The sequence below is a fragment of the Lepus europaeus genome, chromosome 8 (genome assembly GCF_033115175.1).
Source record: "Lepus europaeus isolate LE1 chromosome 8, mLepTim1.pri, whole genome shotgun sequence".
NCBI classification, from domain to species: domain Eukaryota; kingdom Metazoa; phylum Chordata; class Mammalia; order Lagomorpha; family Leporidae; genus Lepus; species Lepus europaeus.
In genome coordinates this window covers 37,004,744-37,030,363 of record NC_084834.1, presented here as the reverse complement: position 1 = coordinate 37,030,363, position 25,620 = coordinate 37,004,744, and the positions used below count along the sequence as shown (strand labels likewise).

Here is a 25,620-nt window from a genome sequence, read left to right as displayed (position 1 = left end):
TATGAAGGAATCTGTAGGACGCACAATTTAAACTTTAGACCTTATAAAAGAGATGGCTAACATTTTTCTGTAATAGCATAGCCAAAATAAGAACTTAAATAATAATCTCATAGCTAGATTCACTTTGCCATCAGCCAAGTATACAGTAAGTAGAAAAAACCTCCCTTTCAGACCAAAGGGAAAGAAAGTTTTAAAGTGAGAATATATTTTTCCTCATGGGCATTGTCTACCTTAGAAAAACTGCTACAGAACATGCCTGTGACTATAGACTTGTCGTTCAGGCCACCGAAGATTAGAGATGGGACTTGGGCACTCCCTTGACTTGCATCCTCTGGTCTGCTTTAACACAAACCAGGAGGAAAAGAAAGCTCGGCATCAGAAGCAATAGGTGGCAGGCCTACTAATGGTTGATCTGTACAGTGATCTGCCCTCAAGGAGACCCAACAGGCCAGTCCACTGCAGTGGCTTTCAATGTGGTAAGCCTGGGCTTCAGCAGAAGTCAGCTTGTGAAGAGCCCTGGCAGCTCTGCCAAGAGTTGGATCACTGGAAATGGACCTGCCCTGGAGTCGAAGGATGCCCAGGTCAGAGCCACAGATCTTATTGGCTCTAAGCTGAAAAGCCCTTCACTCAGCCCAACTTCCAAAGTGACCACTGCAGCTGAGGGGATGGTCAAGTAGGGTCAGCAACATTGCAGGCAGAATTGTAAATTTCTTGTTAGAGATGCCCCCTGCCTTTACCTGGCCAGCTCTCCTCCCAGGCCAGCCAAGTAATGAAAGTCAACAGAGTGCCTTCCCCTAGGAGGTTCACACCTCCCTTAGGATATACCCCATGTGAAGAGATAGATAGGCCTGGGCCTCTGAATTTACAAGGCCTAAAGCCCACCAGATTATTATCAAGCCCCTTCTATCAGGTTCTATTTGCCTCTCAATCAGAAAACTTAATTGTAGTTTAGACAGCACCTTTCTTAGCTCCTCTAATAATGACTCTGTCCTTTGTTCTAGACCCTGTCTAGCGTACTTGGGCCTCATTCCTTTGTAATCATAACCTCTACTCTACCACCAATGGCTCTACTCCCAACCTGTGTGTACTGATGGTCCTCTTCCCCACTTAATGCTGTATAATTGTTCAAACCTGGTAAATGCCACTCTTAGGATCATTGGTTACTATCCTCACCCTGTCTTTTATGACCTTGTCTAAATATGATCAGAGTCGGCAAACTTGGAAGGCTTCCATAGCCTTGGCAACTCATGACGAGAGCCTAGGGTGGTTACTGGCGCCATAAACTAGAGTGTCAATTTGTTGGGTCAACATCAGGAGCCACTGTGCACTTGCTCCTCATGTGGGATCTCTGTCCTTAATGTGCTGTACATTTTGATTTGATGCTATAGCTAGTACTCAAACAGTATGTTTCACTTTGTGTTTCTATGTGGGTGCAAACTGTTGAAACCTTTATACTAAATTGATCTTCTGTATATAAAGAGAATTGAAAATGAATCTTGATGCAAATGGAAGGGGAGAGGTAGCGGGAGAGGGGAGGGTTGCGGGTGGGAGGGAAGTTATGGGAGGGGGAAGCCATTGTAATCCATAAGCGGTACACTGGAAATTTATATTCATTAAATAAAAGTTAAAAAAAAAGAGTGGGAGATGACCATAAAAAAAAAAAAAAGGCAGAGTTTTAGAGAGAGGTAAAGATAGAGATGGAGTATAAATAGGATTAAGTATTAAAGGGATCATATAAATAAGATAAAGTGTTTGGTAATAAAAATACAATTATAAAGGAGAGAATGTTCCAACATGGGAAGCAGTCCATGGAGCAGACTCATAGAATCACAAAATCTTTAACTAGCATTCTGACCTCAGAATCAGCCCTTAAGGCATCCTGGTCTGGCTGAAAATCCCATGAGAGCATTTCAGGCATGCAAATCCAAGACACTGTGGCAAAAAAATGTCCTACATGAAGGATTTCTGTGATAGAGACCCCACTGGAAAGAAGGGGCCATCAAAGAAGGATGTACTTTTCTCTGAAGGGAGGAGAGAATTTCTACTTTGCTTATGGCCATGTCTAAATATTGATGGAGTTTGTGTATTCAAAAGGCTTCCATAACCTTGGCAGCTCATGTCAAGGGCCTCAGGTGATCACTGATGTTAAACATAAGAGTGTTAATTGTTAAATTAACAACATGAGTCCCTGTGCACTTACTTCCCATACAGGACTTCTATCCTCAATGAGTTGAATTATGAGAATTAACTGTAAAACTTGTTCTCAAACAGTTTGTGTGTGTGTCCAAATTTTTGAAATCTTTTTTTTTTTGACAGGCAGAGTGGACAGTAGAGAGAGACAGAGAGAAAGGTCTTCCTTTTGCCATTACTTAGAATAGAGTTTTTTTTGTGTATAAAGTTAATTGAAAAATGAATCTTAATGGAAAATGGGACAGGGAATAGGAAAGGGAGGAGGAGGTGGCATGGGAGTGGGGGTGGGAGGGTGAGTATGGTGGGAAGTCACTATATTTCTAAAGTTGTACTTATGAAGTTTGTTCTCATTAAATAAAATGTTTCTTTGGAAAAAAAAGAAAATATCCATTGCACATTCCCCAGCAAGTTAAAAGTGCTGTGACAGGAGCAATTAATGTATTCTGATCAAAGAGAAGGCAAGTTTTATGAACAGCATTCATTTATCATTTATCTGAATAAATAAAAGCTTCTAATTATCAGGAAGCTTCTAAATTATTGTTGGCAAATTAGAATTGGTAAAATTTGGAGCCAAATAAACTGACTTAAATTTAGATAATTAAAAAAAGAGATAGAGATAGAGGTATTCCATCTGCTGGTTCCCTCCCCAGATGGCTATAACAGCGGGGGAGGGGGGGAGAGGGAGAGGGGCTGGACCAGGCTGAAGCCAGGATCCAGGTACTGCATTCGGGTCTCCCACATGGACGGCAGGCATCCAAGCACTTGGGCCATCTTCCACTGCTTTCCCAGGCACTTTGGCAGGGAAGTGGATTGGAAGTGGAACAGATGAGACTCAAACTGGTACTCATATGGGATGTGGGTATTACAGGTGGAACCCTAACCTGCTGAGCTACAATATTGACCCTTTTTTCTGTTATTTTTAAACTCTCTGCCCATTTTGAGGCAATGCAGATGGGAGAGAAGGACAGGAAGGTGTGGAGATTGGTAGAAACTGTCTAAGGGCAGAGCACTGTCATGCTGAATTCTACTAATCCTAGCAAACAAGCAGGAAAAGGGTCCCTCCCAACCTCAAGCCTGTGAGGGGCTGCTGCACGAAAACATTGAAGGGGACTTGGGATTATGATCTCTGGAAGATGGAGTTCTTCAGAAAATCTGTAGCAGTGTGCTGTGGACACAGGTGTCCATCCCACCTGCAATCAGGACAGGAGGCCGACGGGTGCGTGTGTGCTCTGAGGCTGCTAACTGCTGCTGGCATGGAAGACGATGGTCAGGGCAGGTGGCCACCTGAGAGGGTGAGCAGGACTGGGGTCAACATGGGCTCTATCCCAAAGGAGCTTCTGCAGGGGTCAGGGGACTTTCAGAGGCAGCTGGAAACTGAAAGCAGACTATGGGTGCACCGCAGTTGTGGAAGGCGCTAAAGGAAGCAAGAGAGACTCATCCGTCCTGAGTTACGACAATGACAAGCGAAAGGGCCCAGCACGAAAACACTTGTTTTGGTCTGTTATTGGGCTCTCAAGGGACTCTTAGAACTGTCAGTTACCTAAGAGTAAGCAGAAAACCGTGGGCCTCCTAGACTTTGCATGCAGGGGCAGGGGACTATTATACCCATCCAATACACTGTAGGTCTCAGTGTGGCCAAAATGAAGATGAGTTCTGAATGCATCACAAGCCACATCTGTTCAACACATTAGTTACATGGATTCTTTTCCCCAGGATCAGCAGAGATAGGAAGTGCATAAAGGAAATTTCCCAGGGGGCAACCATGCCACTTTTCATTGCATCTGGCCATGTGGCAGCCTCCACAGTAATTCTTGTGTCTGTGTTGCTTCCTTCTGTGAAGTTCGAAGGCCAAGTCTCTTGGCAAACACATCACGCCAGGTGCTCCTGAGAATGCACTAGAGCAAGTTGAGAGATTCTCACTCTGCTCAGCTTCCTCTTCATTCCCACGGGCTCACTGTGGTTTCTTCTAGTTAGAGGCAGAAGGAATGGCAGTGGGTAAAGATCTATAGGCAGTGCCAGAGGACTTGCACTGTGATTCCACAAGTAGAACAGGGGAATGGATGGTGCTGTCAGCTACCTCCTAGAAAGAGGAATGGAGATTTCAGATTCCCCCGAAGAGGTGCAGAGTGGCACTGAAAATGGTGAAGGGATAATGATGTCTTGTCCTTTTGTGTCTTTCTTTAGCTCCTCTGTGAGGTCTTCAAACACACAGGGCTGTTTGCCTGTCTCTCCCTTTGGTCTGATGGAACTATTGCCTCTGTGGAAGCAAATCCAACAACTGAAGCCTGAATGAAAGGAGTCAGAAGGCAAAGCATGCTTTTGGATAATCAGGCCTGCAGATTAAGATTGGTGATTGACAGTTGGACGTTTGTTCAAATGGTCCCTTGGAGAAGAAACACTGTGACAGGGAATTGTCATATGAAGCTGGACAAAATTAGAATGTTTTTCTCCCAGTGTCAGATTTGCAATAAGCTATAAATGCTTTTATTCATTTTCTTTTTAAGATTTATTTATTTTGCCAGTCAATGTTAGAGAGCAAAAGAGAGATAATCTACCATCCACTGGTTCACTCCCCAGATAGCCACAATGGCCAGGGCTGGGCCAGACTGAAGCCAAGAGCCAGGAGCTTCATCTGGGTCTCCCACAGGAGTGCAGGGGCATAAATGCTTGGACCAAGTTCTGCTGCTTCCCCAGGCCATTAGCAGGGAGCTGGATCAGAAGTGGAGCAGTCAGGACTTCAACTGGCACCCACATGGGATGCCGGAATCACAGGCAACAGCTTTACGAGCTACACCACAGTGCTAGCCCCTGTGCTCTCCTTCTTTCCTCCCCGCTTCCTTTCTTTCCTTCTCTTTTTTTCCCTTTTTTCCTCTTTCTGAGCTATAGGTGATCCTTTAATGCCAGCTTTTTCTGTCTTTACTGCAAAGTCAATCTGTTTCCCACCTTCCCTCTGTGAGTCTGAAATGACTTTGATGGGCGCTTGATCTCCTGCATACCAGCACTATTTGCCAGAAATGGAACAGAGGTAGGGATGAGAGTGAAAGTGGGAAATAAACACACTTTAATCTTTTAAGAGGCTTAGAAGATTGTTGATAACGAATAAATAACAAAGCTAGAAGTGAGTGAACAACTGTCATTTTCTCCGCTTTCTATGTTATGGCCATAGTGAAGCTGAGCACCAGGCTCTGGAGCCAGCCCAGTCTGAATTCCAGCTCCACCTGTCACTAGCGTTTGACCTTGGGTCAGTTACTTTAATTTCACAGTGCCTCCACTGCTGCATCAGTAAAATGAGGATAAAAATAATATTTACCTCATAGGGTTGTGTGAGCTAATATACAAAACAGACTTCAGCGAGTGCCTGGCACACAGCTGGTGCTGTGGATTTGTTAGCTACCGGGTTTTCTTCTCCTCGGTCTGTGGGGACGTGAGGAAGGAAAGGGGCATTTGGGGAAATGTCAATTCCAACCTCCACTGGGCTGTTTATTTGTGATTTATGGTGAAATTACAGCTCCAGCCACATTATTTTCAGATAGAATTAAGAGTTGATTACAGTGATGCTGAGGAGAACTTTTCACTCATTTAATCACACATTTGTGTTTGTTCATTTATTGATGAAATATTTATTTGAGGAGGGAACTAAGCATTTTGCAAGCTGTGCAGTGCAATGAATTTTCCCTATAAGGAACTTATAGTCATTTTGTTCATGATATAAAGCATGAGCAACTAACCAGAGTGGTTATGCTTAATTCTATTAAGTTTCATTAAATCCTAATTAGAAATATATGGTCCAGGAAGATACTGTATGGGAAAAATTTAGTTTCTGCACCAAGAAACTAAGATTTCTAAATATATTTATATACATTCTTTTGACTACAGATATGGTCTTATTCCTCTTGTCTCTTCATCTCATCTTTGCCAATAGCATTCCTTTCATATTATTGGGCATTTTTTTCTTTTATTGTAAACAGAAGGGCCCCTTCAAAGGTTCCTGCTTCAAACTTAGATTGAACACTTTCCCTCAAGTTATTCAGTAAACAATGCACCAAATGTCTGCAATGGCCTGAACACTCTGATGCTATAACACAAAAACCTTTTGGGGTTTATGGATTACATGGATACAAGTCCATAATTTTTTATTTAACTTTTAGGTATATTTTAACTTATGGTATATCTATATCTATTTCAGTTTGTATGTAATTTAGCCCAATTCAATTATGAGGTTTTCTCATTTGCAATCTGAAATTTTCCATGATGTCTGAAGTATGTAGCCACTTTTTGAAATAAGGAATCTGAAAGAGAACATATTTTCTCTTGAAAATGAAATAATCATTCTATTGGAACAATAATAATTTGTTTTTGATTTGGTTCATCTTATGGGCTCAATAAAAAGATCATGCCTTAAATGTTTTTAAAATTCAAGCAAGATTTTATCAGGCTTTTCAAAATATTTCACTAAGATCTCTAATGTCATCCATCTGATGGTCATCGAAGTTGTCCAATAAATGGAAAAATTAAGCGGTCACCCTGTACACTGAGAAGGGAACTTATTATTTGACCTAAGTCAGCCATTTATTCTTCTGGGCCACATTGGGCTACATTTTTTTTAAGGGAAAGGATTTATTGGGGGAAACCCAACAGACCAGAGGGAAGGGGCAATGAAGGAAAAGAGAGAGCTGGGCCACATTTTTATGGTAAAAATGAGACATTTATTCTGGTTAAAATCAAACAGCCTCTAAGGTTCTTCTACTTAAACTACTGGGAATATACACCTATGCTTTTATATGTGGAAGGTACCAAGCATTTCCATATGAAATGTGCAGGAAGGGTAAAATATATATTGAATTCTAAAGACTGAGAACAACAACAAAAGAAGAATATAAAACATTTTGGTAACACTGGGCTTAATAAAATAAATTATTAATATGAGCTTCACTCATCTATTTTTTATTTTTTAATGTGGTTGTTGAAAATTTAAAATGACATGGACTTTGCATTTTATTAATATTTGAACTGCACAAATCTAGACTTTCAAAGACAAAAGGATCAAAATTTACCTTTAAGGACTTTAAAATGTCTAATGGGCAATGTTTCAATACTGAGATCTTTGTACATCTTTAAAGCTCAAGATTTTATGTTAAAATTCTTAATGGGGCTGGCACTGTGGCATAGCAGGTAAAGCTGCTACCTGCAGTGCTAGCATCCCATATGGATGCAGGTTCGAGTCCTGGCTGCTCCATTTCCCTGTTCAGCTTTCTGTGATGGCCTGGGAAAGCAATAGAAGATGGTCCCCCTGCACCCATATGGGATACCCAGAAGAAGCTCCTAGCTCCTGGCTTCAGATCTGTGCAGCTCTGACTATTGTGTCCACTGGGGAGTGAACCAGCAGATGGAAGACCTCCCCCCCCCTTTCTCTCTCTCTCTCTGCCTTTCTGTAACTCTGCCTTTCAAATAAATAAATAAATCCTTTTTTAAAAAAAACATCTTATTTACTAAACTCTAAAAAACCTTGCACAGATAGATATTTCTCTCTAAGTTCCTCTTCAAGTCACCCACTATACAGGTCCTACAAAAATGTTGTGGTTACAATACTCAACATTCAAATCTTTGTGAATTGTCTCAACTGTATCATAAAAGATTATCAGGAAGTAGGCCAAAATGTGAAGTGTGATTACTTCCTCGTACTGGTGTCCTGAGTAATTTTTTAAAAAAATATCATTTATTTGGAATACAATAAATAAATAAATAATATTTTTTAAAAAATTACTCAGAGTTGAGAGAGATAGAGAGAGAAGGAGAGAGAAGGAGAGAGATAGAGAGAGAGAAAAAGAGAGAGAGAGAGCATCTTCCATTCTTTGGTTTACTCCACAAATGGCCACATTTCCTGGGGCTGGGCCAGGCTGAAGCAAGGAGCCTAGATAATGTCATGTGGGTCTCTGATGTGGGTACAGGGGCCCAAGGGCTTGGACCATCTTCTGCTGCTTTCCCAGGCACATTGGCAGTGAGCTGGATAGGAAATGGAGCAGCTGGGACTGGACTGGTGCCCATATGGGATGCCATTGTTGCAGATCGTGGCTTTATTCAGTGCACACAATGTTGGAACCCTTTTTCCTTTTTGATTCAATCTCCCAACAATGAAATTTAATGTTTATTCATCAAAAATGCATATCTTTATACTTTAACATAATTTTATAAACTCAACAAAACAAAAATATATTTTAAAAAAGAGGCTAACTTAAAAAGGAAATACCTCAAAATATCTTAATCTACTTTTCTATGTTTCTGCATTTCCAAATTTTCTATACTGATGTTACCTAAAACAATCAAATTACTAGAGGAAAACAGGGGAAACACTGCAAGACATTGGCTTAGGCAAAGACTTCTTGGATAACACTCCAAGATCCCAGGCAGTAAAAGCAAAAATAGACAAACAGAATTATGTCAAGCTAAGAAGCTTCTGCACTGAAAAGGAAGCAATTAACAAAGTGAAGAGGCAATTGACAGAATGGGGGAAGATATTTGCAAACTATATATTCATAATAGGGTTAATATCTATAATATATAAAGAGCTCAAGAAACTCTACAAAAACAAAATGAACAATCCAGTTAAGATCTGGGCAAAGGATAAAAACAGGCATTTTTCAAAGGATGAAATACAAATGGCCAATAGACACATGAAAAAATGCTCAGGATCATTAGCCACCATGGAAACGCAAATAAAAGCCATAATGAGGTATCACCTCACTAAAGTTACAATGATTGTTATCCAAAAATAAAAAAAAATACAAAACAAAAGAAAAAACAAACACTAGTGAGGCTGTGAAGGAAAAGCTACCCCAATACACAGTTGGTAGGAATGCAAATTGGTACAACCATTATGGAAAACAATAGGGTGATTCATCAGAAAACTAAAAATAGGTCTACCATATGATCTAGCTATCCCACTCCTGGGAGTATGTCCAAAGCAAATCAAATAAATGTATGACAGTAATACCTGCACTCTCATGTTTACTGACAGCTCAATTTACAATAGCAAAGATGTGGAATCAACCGATATGTTCATCAACTGATGACTTTATAAAGAAAATGTGGTATATACACACCATGGAATATTACTCAGTCATAAAAAGAGTCAAATCCTGACATCTGCAACAAAATGGATAGAACTGGAGATCATTATGCTAAGTGAAATAAGTCAAATGCAGAAAGACAAAAATGTTTTATTTATTTGTGGAAGTTAATATATATAGAGTAAAAACATTATGTGGATGCAGTCTCATTGGGTATCTAGCTATAAATATTACTTCACAGAATCCTACCAAGTAAATGACAATATACTCTTCTTTCCACTTGTTATGATCATTGTCAAGAGTCCCTCACCTTATGGTGTTAATATCTCTGTTTTCAAGAAAAAGTAGTATATATGTGAATGTATATAATGTCTACATTTGAATGGCAAAATGTTCAAAACATTATAAAATAAAAAAGTTAAAAAAGAGCAATACATTTTGTTAAGAAATTACAATATCCACCCACTCTTTTAACAACACAATAACAGCAATCTATGGCAAGCTCACAGCCTTCATCATATTGAATGAGGGAAATGTGGAACCATTCCACAGAGATTTGGAAGCACAGAAGGATTTCCACTCTCAACACTTTTATTCAATATAGTTCTGGAAGCTTTAGCCAGAGCCCTCAGATAAGAAAAAGAAATCAAGGAGATAAAAACTGGAAATGAGGACTTAATATCCCTGTTTGCAGGCAACATGATTCTTTATAGGGAGACCAAAAGACTTTACCATAAATTAATCGACATATGGATTTTCTTAGAATTCCTGAAGTCATTATCTCTAGTATCTCAGATTGAATAGTGAGTACTTTAGGTTTTTGCTTCAATCTTGATATTAACACACATAATTTTAATATTTTTATGATAATGGCCATCAGATAGAACAGAATACTTGTAAAGTGTTTCTGCTGGAGATGAGCAGAAGGATCCCCAGAAGATATTTTAAGCTGTAGGCTACTGTAGAAATGTCCACTGAAAGGAGTGCCATGTACCCCAGTCCTTCGGCAATAGACAAAGCAGCCTCCCGCACAGAGTCTAGACAAGCTCATACAATGACACACACACAAGAACAGGTGCCACTGCGCCTGGTCCCAGTTCTTTTGAGCATCCCCTGTAGTTTCTTCTCTCACTTGCTCTCTTCTCTCAGTGGCCAGACCACCCCATACTTGCCTCAGGGAAAGGAACATGGAGAGTGTGCAGAGCTGTGTGGGTATGCTCTGATGTCAGTAGTGTAGACCATAGTACAGACACAGAGTCATACCCATTGTTTGCTCTGATGGCTCTGGAAAGAGCTGGGCTTTTAAAAGCCCAAGAAGGTGTGACTGTGGAGCCTCACAAGGACATACCCACACAATTTTCTTTTTCTTCATAAGGAAAGGTACCTTGTTTTCCAATTCCATGAGACAACAGCCCCTGTGGCTAAGGCACTTGTAGGCACAGCAGAACTTACTGTTGGTAGTAAAGATGACTTCTCCATCCTGGGGGGTGGGGTCTGCATCCTGAACCACCTGCAAGGCTCCCACAGTCCGGACAGCAGGGTCCAAAGTGACTGAACTTTCATTCACCGTTGTGTCGCTTGCGCCTGTGATCTGGTTGGTTGGTGGACCTCCCAGAGAGCCCTCGAAGTCTGTGGGCAAGTCATCCATGCAGTCAGCATTGGGCTGATGGGAGCAGAAAAGGTTCCATTATTAGTGCACATCATTGACTTGGAGATGAAAAGTCAACATCCCAAGTATTTTGTCTCAATAGAAAATTAACTTGTCTACTGTTTTTTAAATTAATGTGCCTTACTTTAAAAATTCCACATTTAGTTTCTGAAACATTAACATGAAAAGATCTTTCAAAATTTCCTTTTCAAAGTTTCTCTTTAGATCTAGGTATAAAGTTTTAATTCCAGCAGATCTAATAACTATATCTGAGTAATTACTTAGGGAGAGTATATGATATTTATTTATAATGACAACATTTCTCTCTACATATAGAATTTACTTCCCACATATGAGAGAGCTAGCAGCTGGTAATTATTCTCAAAGAGTCACATACTGTTTACAAATATGCTAATAATATGAGAGTGGGAGGGGGGATAGAATGACTCACTGTGTATTGTTCATTAAAGATGCAGACATACACAAACACACACACACAAAAGCACAGGGAAAAACTACTTGTAAAAACACATAAACCAAAAAACAACTATAGAAAAATATCAGGAAATGCTCAAAATGAAATTGATCATACATTAGTCAAAGCCTCTGAATTGAAATTGAAGAATCATACAGCTAGTGTGAAACCATATTGTTGAATCACCCATTGATTATAGGATACTTTGGTTCCTTCCTAGATTTGCTGACAGTTCCCCTTGCACACATTGCTATGGGACTCTTCTGCTTTACAAAGCAGTCCTCACTGTCACCAACACTGTTGAATGACTGCATTAGTGGGCAGAATCTGACTCTCTGCAAGTTTGATTCTTTGCTCTTGGTTCTACTGTTTGATGTAATGTGAGTACAGTTATATCTCTTCCATAAATAAGGCTTTAAAATTGCATTCAGGGGCCAGTGCTGTGGCGTAGTAGATTGAGCCTCCACCTGTGGTGCAGGAATGGGCACTGGTTCATGTCACAGCTGCTCCACTTTTGATCCAGTTCCTTGATGATGGCCTTGGGAAAGCAGTAGAAGATGGCCCAAGTGCTTGTGCCCCTGCAACCACATGGGAGACCCAAAAGAAGCAAAAGGCTCCTGAACAATATAAGATTATCCCTCTGTCACTGACTTTTTAAAATAATGCTTATGAATTCAGGGAGAGACACACTGAATGCAATTTTATTTTACTTTTTTAAAAGATTTATTTGAAAGGCAAAGTTACAGACAGAAAGAGAGAGAGAGAGAGAGAGAGAGAGAGAGAGAGATGTCATCTGCTGGTTCATTCCCCAGTGGCTGTTGCCTTCTCCAACTCTTTTGGAAGTGAGCTAATTCATTGAAATTCAATTTGTGAAAAGTTAATTCGTAGAATGACCAATTCATTAAATTTAGCAAACATACTTATTATGATATTTGACATAAGCAGGCATGTTTATGGACACCCTCCCCAGCACCAGTCTCTCTACCTCCTTAGTTTATTAAGCCATATCTCCTAGTTAATTTCTGTCTCCACTTTCTCAATATCTATTTCACACACACACACACACACACTCATACTCACAAGTAAAATTCTTCTTACAGCCTAAGGAAAGAATTAGAGGTTCTGCAGCATCACAATCAGATGTTTCACAGCATGGCCCACCCTAATTTTTCAGCCACACCTTTAGCTTTGGATACTTAAAAACACTCACAGAAAATAGAATTAAAGAAGGGACGTTTTGTGCAAAAAATTTTGCAGCCCATGCATAATTTTCCATACTATGCACTTTCAGTGAACTTTGAGGAGACCCCAGATATGTTCCTTTATCATTGTGCTTTAGCTTATTCCATCCTGCACAGGATGTCTTACGCCCTCACCACCCCTGCTTTCTAATCCCAAGGTCTCAAATTGACCTCTCAGGGGTTCCTAATCACCCTTTAATTCCCAGGCCAACCTCACATTTTCTAAGAAGTTTCCCTGCCAGGCAGTCACATTTGATCCTGCAGCACCTACAAGATTTATCTCCTACTCAATTATGGTCCTTTGCTAGTGCCTTTCCCTCTCTCCCTCAATCCCTCCCTCTCTACCTCTCTCCCTCCTGGCCACCAAGCATTATACAGTGAAACAACCACATCATATTGATTGCTTTTAAAAAAGCTATATAACTTTATTTAATTTTTAGATCACTTGGGGAAGATGTGAGGAACATGACAGTGTGACTTATCAGGGAGGAAAGGTTTCACAAGGAGTGTGCTGAGTTAGTTGCTTTTCCATCTGTAAGCACCTACATGCAATAACAACTGACATATTTTTCAAAGGGTTGTTCCCAGCCACTGACATTGCTCTCTTATGTGTTTCTTTGCTGTCAGTAGGGATGGTGTTATTTCTCTAACAGGGGGATAGAGAGAGAGTGAAGGAGCTAATTAGCTCAGTGAGACCGTCAGGAATACCAGGCATGGGTAATTTGGCTTGGATAAAGAATTGGTAGACCAACCTTAAAGGACCTCACAGTTACATCCATTCTACATGGTTTATCAAATACAGTAGTATTTTGAGAAGAAACCATATATATATATGTATATATACACACACACACACACATATATATATATATCTTCAAGAAGTCACAATCATAATATTTAAAAAAAGATCTCAAACATTAATTCAGCTTGGCATGGGGAAATTCCCAAAATAATTCAACTGTTCAGGAGTCTTGTGAATACGCCAACTACACAGGGCTTTCTGTTCAATAATCATCATCCTATTCATATCTGGAGAACAGCAGTAAGAGAAAGAGTTTGCTGGCAAATGAAAGACCCAAGTTATAAGGTACTTTAGTGGGAGATTCACTGAAGTTGTGTTCTGTGATCCTACAAAGACAGATAGAGTTCTGACTGTACAAAAGGAGAATGAAGCATTGTAATATAGATAAAAGGATAAAAAGAATTCTGATAATAGAGGATTTCCCACCACTTTTCAGTATAGGATCATATTTCTCTTGACACAAAGGAAAAAAAGTACTCATTGTTACAGAAATTTCATGATCCATGTGCTTTGCTCATTATAGAGAAATTACTTACAAAATGAAAATGTTTCAAGCTCTTGGTTTTCAACTTATATTTTTTTTTGCCTTACAGCATAAGCAGGTACATAGACACCCAGTTAAAAATAATAAAAGCAAAAAACCCACAGACAACAAAACCATATACCACCTGTATTTGAACAATCTAGTGTATGAAGCTTATAACTACATCATCTGTGAACCCCCACTGTCCAAAGGCAAATAAGAGTGAAATTAAAAATACAACTGTGTGACCAGCAGCCTTTAAAATTCCAAAGAGCTACAGTTCTACAAACATGGATTGAGCAATTAGGATAAATAAGGGATACACAGAAGGACACACAGCATCAATTAACAAAGAGACAGACTCTTTTCAATTTTCCTTGAATAAGAAGAAATGGAATATCAGGAGCACAGTAAAACAGCAAGGTAATTACTCTAAGCTGCACACAGAGGTTTCTGTTAGATGAAGGACTTTCTAACTGACAAGCCTGTGAGCTTCTACAGTGAGATGGACAAACTGTGAGAAGGGAATAGTAATCTCACTGGTAGCATGCAGGCATAGAGCTACTCCACGGCAGAAGGGTGGAAAGGCACCACATCCAAATACCTTCAAAGATCCTGCTTCATCTTCTCTAGGACCAGAACAGGAGGAATGGAGGGCAGTCCACATGCCTCGGTGCCTTCTGAGAAGTGGCACATGGCATGTGCCTTTCTCTTCATGAGGGTGGTCTGTACTGGGGAGTGATCTTACATGTGTGTCCTTTTCTTATATGGTTGGCCTTTAACATTTTTTGATAAGATTCCAAAAGATGCTACTGGTGTTTATTTTTCTGGAAGTCCAGTGTGCTAAGTAACATCTTGTTCAGACTTGGTAGACATCAAGGCTATGGCAAGAATGCTCAAGTGCTAAAAATGAAAAGTTACTAATTTTAGAAACAAGTGAAAGGCTACCCACCAAAAATAATGAATAGCTGTATTTATAGTTAATTTAGGAAGGTTATACCTCCATGGGAAAAGTCTGGAGTCAAATGCTACAGTGTTGGCTTGGCTTCATTGTCCTGGGGAAGAGCAATGTGATTGATGCATAGGATCTTGGAAAATACCTCAAGTGACAGAAATTAGGTCAAATGATGCTGCTGTCTCCTGTTGACTGTAAGATTTCTAAATGTTCTGGAGACCAAAGACACACACACCTACATTTCTTCTCTCCCTTAAAATAATCAGCTACAGCTAAAAACGTGAAAGGTAGAAAACCAGATATTTTGTTACCAGTATCGGGTAGAGACACTGGATTTTTACTAATGTTTCACATTTACTGTAATTGATTTTCACCTTGAATGCATTATGCATTCACAGGTCTGGTGAGAACATTTAATGCCTTCTCTTTAAGATCTAGCACAAAGCTATAGTCACACAAGTTGATTTGTGTTTGTTGATACTGTGCAAATCAGTGTACAGCTAGCAAGGAGGCAGTTGGCACACATGGAAAATTCAGCCCATTTATGAACTCACAATGCTTCAGGTGTTGCTGCTCCAACAGAGTCACTCTGATCTTCCTAAGATAATTGGCCCTTTGGCATTAAAGAGAACCTTTGATATGTGATCTGACATCTTGGGACTATTAAAATTCTCTTTATTGTCTGCCATTGGTAGTAAGGATGGCAATTCAGAGGTTGCAGCAAAGGGGAGTGGGGAAGAGAGGGAAACTGTTACATGTATTCTGTTTCTTTGGCTTCTTTTAGATAGTGCCTTATGTTTTCCTCACATCTCTCAGTAGAGCCTTCAGACGTGGTGGTCCTGCCCCTGCTGGCTTAGCAGGGCTAACACACAGCTGCTGCTGTCTTCAAACAACACCAGTTTGTGGGCTTCACTTGACATGATCTTGGGAAAGTCTTTCCCTGCAGCATTAAGCCAGGAGCTGGGATTCTCTTTGTACTTGAGGTTTGGGGGAGACTGGATTTCAGGAAAAATGGGACTGAGGAACCCAGCTTGAAGGAAGTGCTAGAAATAGAGGCAGTAGCCCGAGATTCCTGTTCAGCCGAGGTCTCCACGAAGATCTAAATTAGTCAGAGGTTTTGAACCTGAGTCTCAGTCACTGTCCTCCTCTCCCATTGCTGGAAGGGACTGGCTGGCCATGGGCAACATCACCAGGAAGTGTGGCACGCAGATGCCTGCTGACCAAGCAACAGTGGTGAGGATGCAACAGGCCAGCAATGTGTAGCTGGCTTCTTGCGCCTCTGCTGCTGCTCATCTGTTCTCATTGTGACCAGAATATACACCATCTTGACTCAGAGACACACACAATGGGTCTGGTGGAAGGGTCACGCAATCCTCAGATTGAGAACAAGTGAGAGGAGAAATATTTTCCAACATGGGAGTTCTTTTGGGGCCTTACTGGATGATGCCAATGCTATGTGACAGGGAATACAGGAAATCCAGCTAAGATGATTTCTCCCTGCTTTGGGGGAAATGCAGAAAGACAAACATTATGAAGCTGTAGGGCTGTGCTGTGCTTACCGGGATCCCTAGGGCTTTAAGAATGTTCATCTTGCACATGGGACAGGTGCGATGGTCTAGAAGCCAGGGATCAACACAGGACTTGTGGAAAAGATGCCTGCAATGAGAACCATACATCTTAGAGCGGTGGTAACTGCAGAGACAACCTCATCCCCTATAGCCCAGAGACTTGTCCGAAGTCCAAAGTATTTCGTGTTACACCCTGGTGTGATATGATCAAAATCTGTCTGGGTCCCAGGAGTGCCCTGTATGATTTTCTACCAGTCTTCCAAGTTTCAGAAAATGTAGAGAATGTGGAATTCATGAGAATTTTCTCTTTATTAATCGGAAGAATATTTAATGGAAAGAAGGCAAGTGGGGGAAACTTGGACAGACTTTGCAGGATGACTTGATAGAGGTTAATTACAAGAAAAAAAAATCCCAAATTTCTTTTCCCAGAGTCAGAAGATAACTGCAAAGTGAAGGTTTATTTCCATTAAGAGTTAGGATCTAACACAAAAAGGCAGAAGAGCTCCTGGAAGCATTTAACAACACAAATGACATTTTAAGTTGTTTTGGCGTCTGGCTGTCAACTCAGAAGCCAGAGTGCAAGGCTCTGTGGTTTCATTGTGGGTAACTGCAGCTGTCCATGCATTTGATGTGCTCAACTGCCTTGCCATGCTCTGGAGCCACTGATGGCCTTGTTGAGAGGGGCAGGAGAAAGGGGAGCATTTAGTATATGCAGAAGGGCTTCCTAACTGAACATTCTTTCAACGGGGCTTGCAAATGGCCACTCAGAGATGTCCAGAGCTGCTTGAGGCAGAAACTCCTCTTCTCATGCACAAGCCTGCAGACTACTGGCAGAAGCAGTGGAGCTGCCAGCCTGGGGTAAGAAGAGAGGGAACTGCAGATGTGGCTGAGAGCTTCCATAGGACATTCCATCCATGCCTCTCTGTCTCTCCCCTCAATGGGGCACTATTATCGAATAGTACTATCCTATTCTCTCACTTTCATCTTTTTCTGTCTTAACTGAAATAAAAAGCTCATTTGTGTTGTGTTAGATGGTTTCAGGTTCAAATGCTTATAAAGTACCCTCAAGTTAAAGAAGAGCTCAGAAAGTGCCACCTCTTAAATTAAAATCAAGAAGAATTCATGTACCAAGGATGGAATTAGCCGAATTAGCTGTATACAGGCTATTATCAGATTGGTATTAGAAAAAAGGAGAATAGTAAGCAGGATGTATTATTATTTCCAGATTATTGGTTAGGATACTCTTGAAGATTAACTACTATCTCATTCATTCATTTACCCATGCAATCATTCAACAAGTGCTATATGCCAAGAATTGTGCTCAAAACTGAGGATCAGTGCGATGGTGATGTGGTTCTTTCCCTTAGGGAAGCAGGACAAGCAGCCGTTAGGAAAATAATATGTTGAAGTAATCAGTGACAACAGTGCAAGTACCACATTACAAGAACAAGGAGTTTGGTGCGTGTGTGTGCGCGCTTAGATACAGATGATTTATCCTACTTTTGGTGTTTAGGGAAGGTTTCCCTGAGGAAATGATAATGTTGAGACCTAGCTACATGGGCGCTATCCACATGATGAGGAAGTAGGAAAGAAAAAAGCTGTTCAAGGCAGAATGCAAACGTCCTGAGCTAGGCACTGGAAAGCAGTTGGTCCCATGACAACAAAGTGAGGAGGGGCATTCGGGAGCTATGGGTGTCTGGCATCCATGTTGGACGAGGCTACTCCTCGCACCCCCAACAAGCAATACTGACCATCTGATGTGCAGGCTCTACATTTAGGAAGGAAGTTCCTATATCTGAACTTGTTTGTCAATTGCTATTGCTCCTGGGAAAATGCCAAACATTCTGGTCATTCATGGGAGGCAGCTTTGGTCATTCATGGGAGGCAGCTCTGTGCTGTGTTTGCTGCACATGTGTTGGAATGAGGCTGACAGTACGGCCTGTCCTTAGCTATTTTAATACTTAAGTAAGTTGCTTAATATCCCCAAGCCTCAGGTACCTCAGTTGTAAGAGGGAGCTGTGTCTATGCAAGCAGGGCAGTCCTTCTGAGTCCAGTCCATAGCAGCTGGCAGTGATCCTCTGATCCCCTAAGGCCTCTCTCCATATGTGCAGGTCATACTGGATTTTTCTTTCTTAAAGATTGCTTATTTGTTTATTTTACTTATTTGAAGGGAGAGAGACAGAAAGAGACAAAAGAATCAGATAGAGACAGATCTTCTCTCTGTTGGTTCCCCAAATGCCCATAACAGGGAGGGAACAGGCTGAAACCAGGAGCTACGAACTCAGAAGACTCACTCAGTGGCCACTAGATGGGTGGCAGGGACCTCAATTTCTTGAGCCACCATCTGGTGGCTCCCAGGGTGCAGAAGCTGGAATGAAGAATGGAGCTGGGATTTGAACCCAGGAACTCTTTCTTTTATTTTTTCTCATATTTTATTTATTTATTTCACAGGTAGAGTTACAGAAACAGAGAGGGAGAGACAGAGAGAAATGCTTTCTATCCACAAATGGCCACAATGACTGAAACTGGGCCAACCTGAAGCCAGGAGCCAGGAGCTTTTTCTGGGTCTCACATGTGGGTGCAGAGGCCCAAGCACTTGAGCATCTTTCACTGCTTTCCCAGGACATAAGCAGAGAGCTGGATCAGAAGAGGAGCAGTTGGGACTATAGCTGGTGCCCATTTAGCATGCTGGAGCTGCAGGCAAAGGCTTAGTCTACTACACCACAGCTCCAGTCCCTGAACCTAGGAACTCTGATACGGGATGCAGGCATCCCAAATAGGAACTAAACTGCTAAGTCAAATGCCTGTCCTGTGCTGGTCCTTCGTCCATCTCCTCTGTGATTGGAGTTTTCATTCACCTTGCCAAAGCAGTATCACCCTGTTATTTAACCAAATATGAATGTAGGTGTTGCAATGTGGGTGTTTTATAGATGTTATTAATACCTACAACTAGCTGACTTTAAATGCAGAAGGTTATCCTCAGTAAACTGGGTGGGACTTATCTAATTATTTGAAATCTCCTAAGAGGTTTCCCTGAGAAGAATTTTGCTTCAACCAGGCCATCAGCTCTTGCCCAAGAGTTTCCTGCCTGTGGGCCTGCCCTACAGATTTCAGACTTGCCATCCATGTTAGCCAATTTCTTGAAAGCTCTGTATATCTGTATCTATAATTCTATATTCCTACTATTGGTTCTTTTTCTTTAGACATATCCTCCAGTTAGTAACTCTAGCTTGCTTGACTCACTTGTGTCTTCCCAACATCTTCAAAACATGCAGTTGACGCTAGAAACATTTTCTGCATGAATGGCTATGTACCCATCCAAGGCCCAGTACTCCTCCTACCTCTACCTGGTCATGATTCTCATTCATTCACTTTTCATAAATATCTGTCACATTCATTGCTTTTCATTTCTCAATGTGGCTCCCTCATTCATCTCATTATCTTTTCTCTGGATTACTGCAACAGCATCCGAATTGCTCTCCACGCTGCCAGTCTTTTCCTGTTCTCTCCATCCCACTCATTGTTGCCAGATTTATCTTCTTAGAATATAGCACTGCTTACGTCACTCCCTTGCATTCTGTTCTGTGCTAAGAATGGGCACAAAGACAAATAAGACAAGGTACTTCCCTTCAAGGGAGTACCACAGCTCCCAGGCTTCTCTGTTACCTTCAATGTAACCACTGCTGACAGGGCACTGTTTTCTGCCTTTTCAGTCTTAAGCTAGTTGCCATTAGCTCCCTAAGACTCAATTCCTCATTGGTGAGATTTCATCCCATAGGTATGGTGTTTGTAAATGAATGACCCCCCCCCCCCGTGTGTGTGTGTGTGTGTGTGTGTGTTTGAGTGAGTGAGAGACAGGGATTAAATAATGCACATAACACGAAGCTTATAACATAAGTCCTGGAGCAGGCATGTGTCATAGCAAAGTTGCTTCTTGAGATGCCCGGGTTCCCTAATAGAGTACCTGGCTCAAGTTCTGGCTCCTGGGTTTCCTATTTGCTTGCCTAGTAATGAGCATCCTGGGAGGCAGCAAATGCTGACTCAGATACTTGAGTCCCTTTAACCACACTGGTGATCCTGATTGAGTTCCAGCTTCCTGGTTTGGGCTTGTTTCAGCTCTAGCTGTTGCAGGCATTTGAGGAGTGAAGCAATGGATAGAAGAGCTCTTTCTGTCTGAGTCTCTGCCTTTCAAATAAAGTGAAAAAAAAATAAAGAAACCATAAGTCCTGGTACTCCTTCATTGTACGATATCATTAATTTTATTACTAACACTATATTGCAACTTAGCTTTAAATATTATATGGTTGTTATGATTTCTACCCTTTAGTGTAATGATTCTAATGTGAAAAGCAAGTAACTGCAAATTTAAAAAAATCCAAGGGAGAACTAAGAGCAAAAAAGAAAAAGTGCTGAAATGACACATAGGGTAGTCACACCTATTTTTTTTAAAAAATTATTTGACAGAGTTAGACAGTGAGAGAGAGAGACAGAGAGAAAGGTCTTCCTTCCGTTGGTTCACCCCCCAAATGGCCGCTATGGTTGGCACTGTGCCGATCCGAAGCCAGGAGCCAGGTGCTTCCTCCTAGTCTCCCATGTAGGTGCAGGGGCCCAAGCACTTGGGCCATCCTTCATTGCCCTTCTGGGCCACAGCAGAGAGCTGGACTGGAAGAGGAGCAACCGGGACTAGAACCTGGTGCCCATATGGGATGCCGGCACCGCAGGCGGAGGATTAACCAAGTGAGCCATGGCGCTGGCCCTTCATACCTATTTTCAACATTCATTTATTTCTTGGGCCACATTTCTTTTGTTGACCATCAAATTCAGAAAGCACATCCTTATCATTAGGATTTCAAAACAATTTTTTCCCTTCCTAAGTGGAAAGAAAAAAAAAGTCACTAGAGTAATAAAAAAAAGGAATAGTGAAAGAATCTAGGATTTAATGAAATACATCAGTTTAGTAAACATCTCTAAGGCAAAAATCAGTCTCAACTCTTTATTTGTGTGATTTTCTGTAGAGGACTGTCCCTTACCATGTTTTAACAAATGCTACATGTGAGAGTACATACATAGGAAGAACAAGACAAGAGATTCTATCTCTTAAAAGTTCTAGCAAATTGAAAATACAATAGCAAGTTGACCAAAACTGTTGCCTTTCTCATTCACCAAGGGGAACATTTTAGAAAGAGTTCAAACACCTGCCAAAAGAGGATGAAGACAATTGCATAATAATGCTGAGATGATTATGAATCATAAGTTCTCACATTTTTAGCACTGATGATAAACCAAACTAATTTCAACTTCTATTGATTCTCGTTTTTTGTTATTTTTTTCACCCAACTGTGTGATTCCCTCCAAGATTAAACGACAGTTTGCTCCCTACCTGGAGAAGACAGGGAGTGTTCTGTCCCTTCCTCCTCACTCCCCTATGTAATATCAGCCACCCTGCGACTGAGTTGGGGTCCTGTAGACTTTGACATCAGTGAAAGCCATTTCAATCTCCTGAGTGAACTACTTTTTAGAATGTGAGTCATTCAGGTAACTAAGAATTGCACACTCCCAGATAAAATTACCTGCTTTAAAATATATCCAGTCCTTCCAAGAGCAACCACAGTGCTTCTTCAGAACCTCTGAATCTCATTTTTAAAGTTGCCAAGGAGGCAAGGGAGAGTTTTTAATTAATTAACATTATCAGCAATACCTGCCAATTGCTGAGTGCCTATCATAGTCCAGGCATGTTGCATACATACTCCATGCACAACAACCCAGTCCCATTTCATGGAGGAGGAAGCTGAAGTTCACTGAAATCAATTACTCAAAGAACTAGTAAGCTGCAAGGCTGGGACTCCACCCAGTACAAACCCAGTCTGATACTCAACTCTATACTCCTCCTGCTCCCCCTCCCCAGACAGGATAGATGGAAATATTACATTCCCCCCCAAAGTTTGGTTGTATTCCAGCTTCATCTCTCTGAATCTTGGTATCTTTATTTATACAATAAGGACAATACCAACACAACACCCTTGTTCCCCCTTTATGCCAGCTCTCCTGCTTCCAGACACATGGGAAGATTACAGGCCTCATGGTGGTATCTATGGCCATGTGACTAATTCTGGCCAAAAGTTACAAAAAACAGTAACAAATTTCACTTCAGGCCATGGCATTTAGTTATTGACCCATCAATTAACAATGTGTGACACAGTGACTGCTCTGTCAGCCTCTTCTCCCTCTGCCAACACACAGTGGACACAAAGCCTGAGCAAGATATCCTTGTTGTGTCATTAAAGACTCTGGGAGTTGGGCTGGATTTGTTTATTGTTATTGTAGCAAGGCCTTGCCTATCCTGACTAAAAAAATACCTTCCAGGATAGTCGTAAGGATTGAATACTTACATGTTAAGGCTTAGTTAGTGTTCAGTGGATAACACTGATACTAACTATTTTAAATGATATAGGTGTAACATGTAACAAAATAGATCACAAAGAGATACCAGGAAGACTGCCACAGAATTTAGGAAGGGAACAGTTATTTTAGGAAGTTACGGGACATGGAAAGACCTTTTGTGTGGCCTAAGGGACAGGAGGAACCTTAGAAGTGCGATCACAGGAAAGACATCCAAGGAGAAAGAATTGAGTCATGAGTCAAGGTAGAGTAGCAGTACTATGATGCACATGAGAAACTTGAAATGTAGGCTGCGCAAGTGTAAGGACAGAAAATCAAGCTGGGAAAGCTTGAGTTCAAATCAGCATTCTGAAGCAGTCCAGGCGGACTGAGTAGGAAAAAGGCACCACCCGGGAGGACATCTTCACTGATCCGAGCTTTGCTTTCCCTCACTCCATGCAATGGTGAAATTCTTGTCATGAAGTTATTTCCCTCATCACTGATCCTTCTTTTTATGTTTCCCACAAAGAAAGCCCTTGTAATAGTGAGGATGCAGAAACAACTTGGTGCTTGGCAGCGCTCAAGCCAGGTCATTAGGTACCCATCTTCTTCTACACTGAACTCTAACCCCCCAACTTTGAGGAACTCCACTTCCCTGACACTGCCATGTAGGCTACGCAAACACTGTTTAAAAGGAAAGGAAAAAAGAACTGGTATACAGAACCAGTAACCATTATTACACAAGGCAGGATAACCACAATAGGAGATTCACACATTGGAACACACACACAATCAAACAAAAGTCCTCCAGTAGTGCAGTAAAGCAAATTACTGCTCACCTTACAAGCAACGCCCTTCTAGGAAAAAGCCCGCCTTTCTCAGGCTTATTACAACAAGCTTAGATTCACTGTAGAGGAAGCAAAATTCTAGAAGCTGGGCTGGATTTGATTTGATTTCCTTGGGGTTAGGAGACTTCTGGCTTGGAGAGAGGTGGGGGTTTCTGAGGCATATTTTTTGCTGAAATCACATGCCAGAGAGCTGAGTTCAGCAGAGCACTCTCTCAGGCTGGAAGGTGGGTGCGCAATGCTGTCAACCCACAGCCAATGGCTCCGGGGGAAAGGGCACTGGCTCAGGAGTCAGCATACCCAGCGTGGCCTTGCACCCTGTCACCAATCTCTGACAGTAAAGGTTTTCTTGCAGTAAAATCAATGGGCAACAATGGTACCTGTCCTATGCAAGTTACAAGTTATTGCAAGATATCAATTAGACATTATAGGTAAAAGTGCTTTGTAAACAGTAGACTGCTTTTCAAAGCTCAAGTATTAAAATAACAAACCATTTATGTCACCCAATAATTCACTATATAGGATTTAAATAGCATGGAAGAAAAACCAAGGAAACTTAAAAAACACAGAGAGTGCATCAGATCCTCTTGCTGCTAAACCTAATTTTTAAGCTACATTGGAAGACATTGACACTTTGTGAATGCAAGTTAGGAGAGAATGGCAGGACCCTCATTTTAAATCTGTCTCAGTAGGGTTCTGGTAGAAGGAAGTTCTGTGCTTAGAACTTGACCCTGGTCTAATTATATCTCTTGGCTGGGGTAGAACAGCCGGTTGGAATTCATCTCAGATGTCTAGTTTGTTAATATAACTGGGGGTGAGGACATTTAAAGTCAGAATGCCATATTTAACAAGGTTACTACAGTGCAAGATCTCTTTCCTAAGGCAGCATCTGTTCTGCTAAAAAGACAACAGAAATGGACCCATCAGGCATCATTTACCAGAACTTCTATCATCTTTCGTGCTTTCTTCTCTCAATCCTTAACTAAGCAATATCTGGTTTTGGGTAGTTAAGTATGTTATGTGGCATACATAAAAATCTGAAGTAATCAAAGATTACTTCAAATCAAAGATTAGCAAATACCATCAGCAAATTTTAAACTTAAATATTATATAATCATCACTAATTTATAAAGTAAACTATTGTTTTTTAAAAATTCCACAGCTAGTTTCTTAGGTACTTTAATTTTTTTTTATATTTTAAATGAAGATCTAACACACAAGAAATCACACAGATCTCAGCAAGCTTGCTGATTTCCTAAGCCCAAGAATCATCATATCAACATACACACTGTGCACATGACAATGGGCATGGTCCCATCATGCTCATGCTCCTGGCTAGGCTGTACCTAAGCCCTGCCATAGAACCATGATTTCGACTTGTCATCATAGATTGAATTTTGCCCATTACTGAATTTCATAGGAATGGGATTGTAAAGTATGTAGTCCTTTTTGCCTGGCTTCTTTTGCTCAAAATTTCATTTTCTGGATTCATCTGTGCATCAGTGCATATCAACAGCTTGTTTCTTTTAGTTGTTGACTAGTGCTGTATTGTATGGTGTGGTGGTTAAACCACCACTTGAGAGGCCTCATCCCATACTGGAGTGCTTGGGTTTGACTCCTGCCTCCATTTCCCATCATGTTTCCTGGTAATGTGCACCTTGGGAACACAGCAGACAAAGGATCAAGTATTTGTGTCCCTGTCATGCCCATTGGAGAGCTAGATAGCGTTTCTGGCTCCTGGCTTCAGCCTGACACACTTGGGGAGTGAACTAGCACACAGAAGATTTCTCTTTCCCTCCTCCTCTTCTGTCTGTCTCCCTGCCACTCTTTCAAGTAATAAATACAAATAAAGAAACATTAAAACATATGTACGATATCAGTACATATGCATTATAAAAATTAAATATACCAATTTTAATAATGTAATT

General features: G+C 41.0%; 1 protein-coding gene across 1 annotated transcript in view; it reads right to left on the bottom strand.

The window, feature by feature from the left end:
* Nucleotides 1–25,620, bottom strand: part of RNF150 (ring finger protein 150) — a 335,172-nt gene that overhangs the window by 57,204 nt on the left and 252,348 nt on the right. Inside the window, exons 5-6 of the mRNA XM_062199576.1 lie at nt 16,461–16,557; nt 10,710–10,920 (exon numbers count right to left, since the gene is read on the bottom strand). Coding sequence (XP_062055560.1) covers nt 10,710–10,920; nt 16,461–16,557 — 308 coding nt within the window. The remainder of the gene's footprint in view (nt 1–10,709; nt 10,921–16,460; nt 16,558–25,620) is intronic.